The sequence below is a fragment of the Dipodomys spectabilis genome, unplaced genomic scaffold (assembly GCF_019054845.1).
Source record: "Dipodomys spectabilis isolate Male_0828 unplaced genomic scaffold, ASM1905484v1 ptg000059l, whole genome shotgun sequence".
Lineage (NCBI taxonomy): Eukaryota > Metazoa > Chordata > Mammalia > Rodentia > Heteromyidae > Dipodomys > Dipodomys spectabilis.
In genome coordinates, this window is record NW_024870736.1 from 4,725,622 (window position 1) to 4,732,657 (window position 7,036).

General features: G+C 40.1%; 1 protein-coding gene across 2 annotated transcripts in view; it reads left to right on the top strand.

Annotated features, from left to right (window-relative positions):
• Exoc2 (exocyst complex component 2) overlaps nucleotides 1-5,681 on the top strand; it is a 193,583-nt gene extending 187,902 nt beyond the window's left edge. For both annotated transcript variants that reach the window (XM_042680324.1, XM_042680325.1), the window contains 2 exons: nucleotides 2,001-2,060; nucleotides 5,468-5,681. In XM_042680324.1, coding sequence (XP_042536258.1) covers nucleotides 2,001-2,060; nucleotides 5,468-5,561 — 154 coding nt within the window. In that variant the 3' untranslated portion in view covers nucleotides 5,562-5,681. The remainder of the gene's footprint in view (nucleotides 1-2,000; nucleotides 2,061-5,467) is intronic.
• Nucleotides 5,682-7,036: the final 1,355 nt, after the last annotated feature.

Here is a 7,036-nt window from a genome sequence, read left to right on the forward strand (position 1 = left end):
GCTTCCACGTTTCTCATTTAGTCACACCTTTTCAAGCTATCATTTTCCTGCACAAAGTACATGCAGGAGACAGGAAGCACCCAGTTCACAGCTACTTGGTATACATACCTGTTTCCTTCATGAGCTCAATCTTTTGGCCTGAGTCCCTCAGCTATAAAACGAAGGTAATACAGGCTGTATCCTTTATCTGGAATGCTCAGGACCAAAAGTCTGTTGGATTTCAGTTTTTTTTTTATTTTGGAATATTTGTAATACATAATGATATGTTTTGGAGATGGAGCCAAGTCTGTATATACAATTCATTCATGTTTCAGTCCACACCGTAATTTTGTTTGGTGTGGAACTTTCCACTTGTGACATCATATTATGCTCAAAAAGTTTCAGATTTTGAAGCATATAAAATTTCAGACTTTCACATTAGAGATGGACTAACTGCAGTACTTTCCAGGCAGTTTTAAGGAGATTAAATAACAAAACATGTTGTCACTCTCTAAAACCTTAAGTTTAGAATCTTGGTCTTCATCTTCATTGCCATTTTTGTTATGATGAACATAAAGGACAGTGTAGGATCATATTTCTTCTGATTTATTAAGGAAAGCTTTATAAGAAACAAGGTAGTGCTAGAGTTATTGGCAATATTCTCCTACTTTAAAACTTAGGAGAGCTAATGTTATACTGAAGGCAACCAAGTGTTCCAACATGCCCTGGTCCCCATCCACTCTATGCCTGCCTCTCTCTGAGATAAGCAAAGTATATCTGTGCCCATTTTCATAACTATTGGCACTTTACATTCTCTTTACATGATACTGTGACATCGACCCCTAGATAGAAAAATGTTGCTCAAAATTTCATTTCCTAGTAGATTGATAAAAAGTGTTTTTACAGTATAGATATCTTTGTTGTCACACTTGTACTAGCTACCAGGAGGCTGAGATATGAGGATCCCAGCCAGCCTTGGCAGGAAAATCCATGAGACTCATCTCCAATTAACCACCAGAAAACTAGAAAGTAGTACTGTGGCTCAAAGTGGTTGAGCGCTAATCTTTAGCAAAAGAGCTCGGAGGCAGTTGCTAGGCATTGAGTTCAAGGCCTAAGACAACAACAACAACAACAAAAATAATTCAGACTTCTATTTAGTGAGCAGGATGAGTTATTATCAAATAACCTTTCCTAATGTGCTTTTCATTTGGTACCATAATTTTTTCTGATATATACTACTTACTAAGGCAAATCACATTAAAAAGTGGTCTTTTCTTTTTTTGGTTGGTTGTGGGGTTTGAACTCAGTCTGCACACTATCCCTAGCCTCTTTGTACTCAAGGGCTAGCACTGTACCACTTGAGCCACACTAACTCTTGGTCTTTGAGTTCATTCCTTTTGCCTCTTTTATATAGAGAAATGATACTGCATATCCTACAGATTTTAAATAGTTAAATCCCAAAAGGACCATATTCAATTATACAAAAATCTTTCTGTAAATGAGACCCTATCTATGTCAACATTAAACATCCTAATGTGTAAGAATATACCATACAACATGAGATTATTATACTATAATTACTATTTTATACTATAATATTATATACAGTAAGCTATATACATTCCTATGTGTAGTACATATCCATTCCTATTTAGTTTCCTTCCTCTCCTGCTAGTTGCTTTATCTATAATTTGTTTTGAAAAGAAAAAAAAATGAATTAAACACATCTACACAAACTCATCTCTTTTTCCAGTAACATCCTTTCAGTCAGATCACATTTCACTTCCTGTCTGAATCTTTCTGGTCCTAACTTTCAAAGGTTGTCTGCCTTACCATAGCCTTACTTTTACTTTTACTTTTTTTGTTTTTCACTTTTACTTTTTCTCAGATTACTATTTGCTATACTGGCTTATATTGTTTCTTTCTATTTAAAATATATTTTAGAATTGTTTTAGTGATCCTCATTAACTATAATAAGCTGGGAACAGTAGGCCTGAATGTCACTATGTTTTGTATTCTAGATCTAGTTTTAAACAGGCCTTGGAAGCCCTGCCTCAGCTAGCAAGCGGAGCAGATAAAAAGTAAGTGCTAAGTGCTATCCTCAGGAGCCAAATAGATGTGTTGAATAAGGTTTTGTTTTATTTTTTATTTTTTACTTAAGACTTTTTAAAGTAACAATGAGTCTGGCTTCTCTTAATAATTTTTTTCCAAGTTTGAGTTTCCCTCATTTATAGTAATTAGAAGGTGCCTATAAATCCACAAAACACAATACATGGTAAAAAACAAAAAGATTACACCTAGACATGATAAGCAGGACTCTAAACATTACACAGTGAGATTAAAGGAAGATATTCTTAGGAGAGGATGACAAAGGCATATAAAATGGTGTTTATCAAAATGAACTCCAAGAAATGGAAACAAGATTTCTTTTTTGTTATTTTACTCTTTGTTTTGGTTGTGGTTTTTTCCCTCTCTTTTATTATGTTTTGTCTTATATGCAAGTTAATCTGTTTGGGGGAAGATAAGAGGGAGCACAGAAAAGGTGGGACAAAGGGTGAGCAAAGTAGCAGTGATACTCACTAGACACTGTTGAAACTTAGCTGTGCAACCGGCGGGGCTGATGGTTGGGAAGGGAAAAAACAAGGAAGAAAGGAAGGAAGAGGTGACACTGTTCAAAATGAAATATACTCATTACCTGACTAACTGTAAGCCCTCTGTACATCACTTCTACAATAAAAATTTAAAAATGAGCCGGGCGCTGGTGGTTCACGCCCGTAATCCTAGCTACTCAGGAGGCTAAGATCTGAGGATCGCGGTTCAAAGCCAGCCCGGGCAGGAGAGACCGTGAGACTGAGGGACAGCGCCCAGGCCCAGAGTTCAAGCCCCACGACCGACAAAAAAAAAAAAAAAAAATTAAAAATGAAATAAAAGTAACAGTGACTTCTATTTATGGAGAAATGGCACTTTTTAAAAAAAACTTTGGCTTCTATATTTAAGCAGAAAGCATAAAAAGAGAACAGGTCTCAGTGATTTTGTTATTTCGTTTTTTTTTTTTTTTTTTGGGGGGGGGGGAGGGTCGTGGGGCTTGAACTCTGGGCTTGGGCATTGACCCTGTGCTCTTCAGCTCAAGGCGAGTGCTCTACCACTTGAGTCACAGTGCCACTTCCAGTTTTCTAGTGGTTTTATTGAGGATAAGAATCTCATGGACTTTCCTGCCCAGGCTGGCTTTGAACCATGATCCTCAAATCTCAGCCTCCTGTGTAGCTAGGATTACAGGCATGAGCTACTGATGCCCAGCTTCAGTGATTGTTTTGACTAGCTCAGTGATGTACATTTTTCCTCTGCAAAATATAAAGTATTAAAAGAATCAGTCTGCACACATAAACCTATATATACTTCATTACTGCCATATTAATTATCTCAACCTGCATTTTAAATTTGATCTCAATCTGCATTTAATTTTTTTAGGGACAGGGTAGTCATGGGGCTTGAACTCTGAGCCTGGATGCTGTCCCGCAGCTCTTCAGCTCAAGGCTAGTACTCTGCCACTTGAGCTACAGCACCACTTTCTGTTTCCTGGTGGTTTATTGGAAATAAGAGTCTCATGGACTTTCCTGCCCGGGCTGGCTTAGAACCATGATCCTCAGATCTCAGCCTTCTGAATAGCTAGGATTACAGGCATGAGCCACTGGTGCCTGGCCTGCATTTAAATTTTACTGTTCATATAACAGGAAATTTTGACCTGAGAGCAAATTGAGGCCAGGCAAATGCTCATAATTGCCCAGTCTGGCCTCAGCTGTGGTAGTGGAAACTCTGCTTCTTCACCAGGTATAACTGAAGTCTGTCCACATTTGCATGTGATTGATCCATCCACATACAAGTGATTAGGGGACTGTGGGAAACCCAGGGTGCTCAGCTCCCTGACCTAGAAGAGGTAAATGTTGTGGGAACCCATAGCACAAAGAGGTCCTGAGAATGACTCATGAGATGAAATTACCAATAGCACTGAGAGTTAACTGGGATTGGGAGAAGGAGGAGCAGACCACATTTCAGGTGGTGGACTATCTTGTCTTCTGGTATGGAGCTGTTTTACTGTATGTGTTTGTCAGCATTCGCAGAACTGACCAAAAGAGTGAGTTTTAAGCTGAGTGCCTGTGGCTTATACCAGTAATCCTAGCTATTCAAGAGTCTAAGATCTGAGGATTGAGATTCAAAGACATCCCAGGTAGAAAGGTATATGAGACCCTTATCTCCAATTAGCCAATAAAAATCCTGGCTGAGGCTGGGCGCTGGTAGCTCACGCCTGTAATCCTAGCTACTCAGGAGGCTGAGAGCTAATGATCGAGGATCAAAGCCAGCCGGGGCAGGAGAGACCGTGAGACTCCTATCTCCAATAAACCACCAGAAAACTGGAAGTGGCGCTGTAGCTCAAGTGGTAAAGCGCTCACCTTGAGCTGAAGAGCTGAGGGACAGCGCCCAGGCCCAGAGTTCGAGCCCCACAACCGACCAAAAAAAAAAAAAAATCCAGGCTGAAAGTGTGGCTCAAGTGGTAGAACATCAGCTGAGAAAAAGCTGAACAAGAGCTCAAGCCCCAGTATGACTCATGTGCACACATACAGGCACACACAGACATGTACACACATAGACATGCAACACATAATGAATTTTAATATTCATTAGTTTTTCAGAATAAAGTTTTTAAAGCCAAAGTATTAATCCTGTTTTTGGAAGGTCTCAATCTAAAGGAAGAAGACAAAAAGGGAATTTTAAGGTATAGGAATAGCTGGGCACCAGTGGCTCATGCCTATAATCCTAGCTACTCAGGAGGCAGAGACCTGAGGATCATGGTTCAGAGCCAGCCCAGGCAGGAAAGTCCATGAGACTTTTATCTCCAATTAACCACCAGAAAACCGAAAGTGGCACTGTGGCTCAAGTGGTAGAGCGCTCGCCTTGAGCTGAAGAGCTGAGGGACATCGCCCAGGCCCAGAGTTCAAGTCCTACAACTGACCTAAAATAAAATAAAATAATAAAATATTGGAATAGATTTGCATATTAAGAAATCCCCCCCTTTTTTGGCCAATCCTGGGGCTTGAACTCTGGGCCTGGGCACTGTCCCTGAGCTCCTTTCACTAAGGGATAGCTCTTTACCACTTGAGCCATAGTGCCACTTCCGGCTTTTTTAAATTGGAGATAAGAGTCTCATGGACTTTTCTGCCCAGCCTGGCTTCAAACCGTGATCCTTAGATCTCAGCCTCCCTGAGTAGCTAGGATTACAGACATAAGCCACCAGCGCCCAGCAGAAATTCCTTTTTACTAGCATCTTTGATGTCTGTCTATGTTTTATTGAGCTAAAACCCTTAGATAATGACATTTGCAGCTTCATTCTAAAACAGCAAACAGAAGGCAATGCTGAGCAGCCAGCTCCCGCTCTGTTAGTTGCTAGGGCACTCTCCCTGTCAGGCTGTAAAACAATGTCTCCTCCCTGCAGGCTGCTGGAAGAATTGCTGAACAAGTTTAAGAGCAGCATGCACTTGCAACTCACCTGCTTCCAAGCTGCTTCTTCCACCATGATGAAAACATAAATGCCTGCAAAAGAAGAACAGTTCAGAAAGATAACAAGCATTAAGACTATTCACTTTTCTTTTCTTTCTTTCTTTTTTTTTTGGCCAGTTCTGGAGCTTGAACTCAGAGCCTGGACATTGTCCCTGAGCTTTTTGCTCAAAGCTAGCGCCCTATGATTGAGCCACAGTGCCACTTCTGGCTTTTTCTATTTATGTGGTACTGAGGAATCAAACTTACGGCTTCATGCGTGCTAGGTGAACACTACCACTAGGCCACCTTCCCAGCCCTATTCACTTTTCTTAAATGCCCTAAAGGTATTTGGTATATAAAGCACTCTGTTTCTAATCCCTTCACCACCCAAAGGAAACAATGCTGGTATATGTTTAATTTGACCCAAAATGATCATATTTGAATTACCCAAGCTTTTCATTGTTATTTTTGGCCATTTTTGGTTGGATTCAACCCAGTAGGATTTTTCTCTTATCTGAATGCTGCAAGGGGAGAGCTTCAGGAAGGACTTCTTGAAGGAGTATATTATGGAAGTGGTATATGGTGATTGAAAGTGTTTCTCAAGCATCTCATTTATTAGGATGGAATCTCAGCAGTTTCCGATATAGGAAAGGATTTTGAAAGCTTCATTTAGGTGTGTTTTAAGATACCTAATGCTCTGGATTTTACTGTCATTTTTCCTAGTGCAATTGTAGCTTTTTGTTCTCACCCTTGATATGTGTCATTTGTTGTCTATACTGCAGCTCCCCAAGGAGGACCTGTGTGTTACGTGTGACACAGGGTGGATGCCAGAGGCTTCACACTCCCAAGCACTGCTAAAGTAGCACAGTCTTCAGTGTGGCCTAAAACAATAAGCTAGGCTCATGGGGCAGCTAGCACTGCTGTCTACTGCTAGTTGCTCCTTCCCCTCTGGCAGCTTACCTTCTCTCCACTTCTTACACTTTGAAGTGTCTTGCTGCACAGCTGGAAGAATGTTGCTCTGGCACCATCAGTTCATTAATCTTTTACAAATGTATTTGAAGAAGCCATTAAGCAGTATGCATAATATTGTCTACCCCGTGTGTGTTAACCATTTTACCTAGCTCAGTGGCATTACATTACAAAACTGCAATCTTGAATGTTTGTGTTGTTTTAATCTGATGCATCATGTTCAGCCAATAAAATATTTGTCTTCCCCATAACTTAGTTAACATTTTTCCATGAATATCTTTATTTTAACATTTTCATTATCTATATAACTATATGTCTAATTTTAACACTCAAAATAAATACTTCAGTTCTGGCTTACCCTATATTTTGTTGTGTCATTGTTAGGCAATATTTATTAAGTATCCTGCTGATTCTGTTGGTTGGGGCCTCGCCATTTGTACTACCTTACCTCATTTGAGCCTCACAACAACATAGGACAACCTCAAAGGCTAGGCCTACTCCTGTCTTCATTTAGCAGATGAGATGTGATCGTGGAGAGGGTGACTTCTGAGGCTGT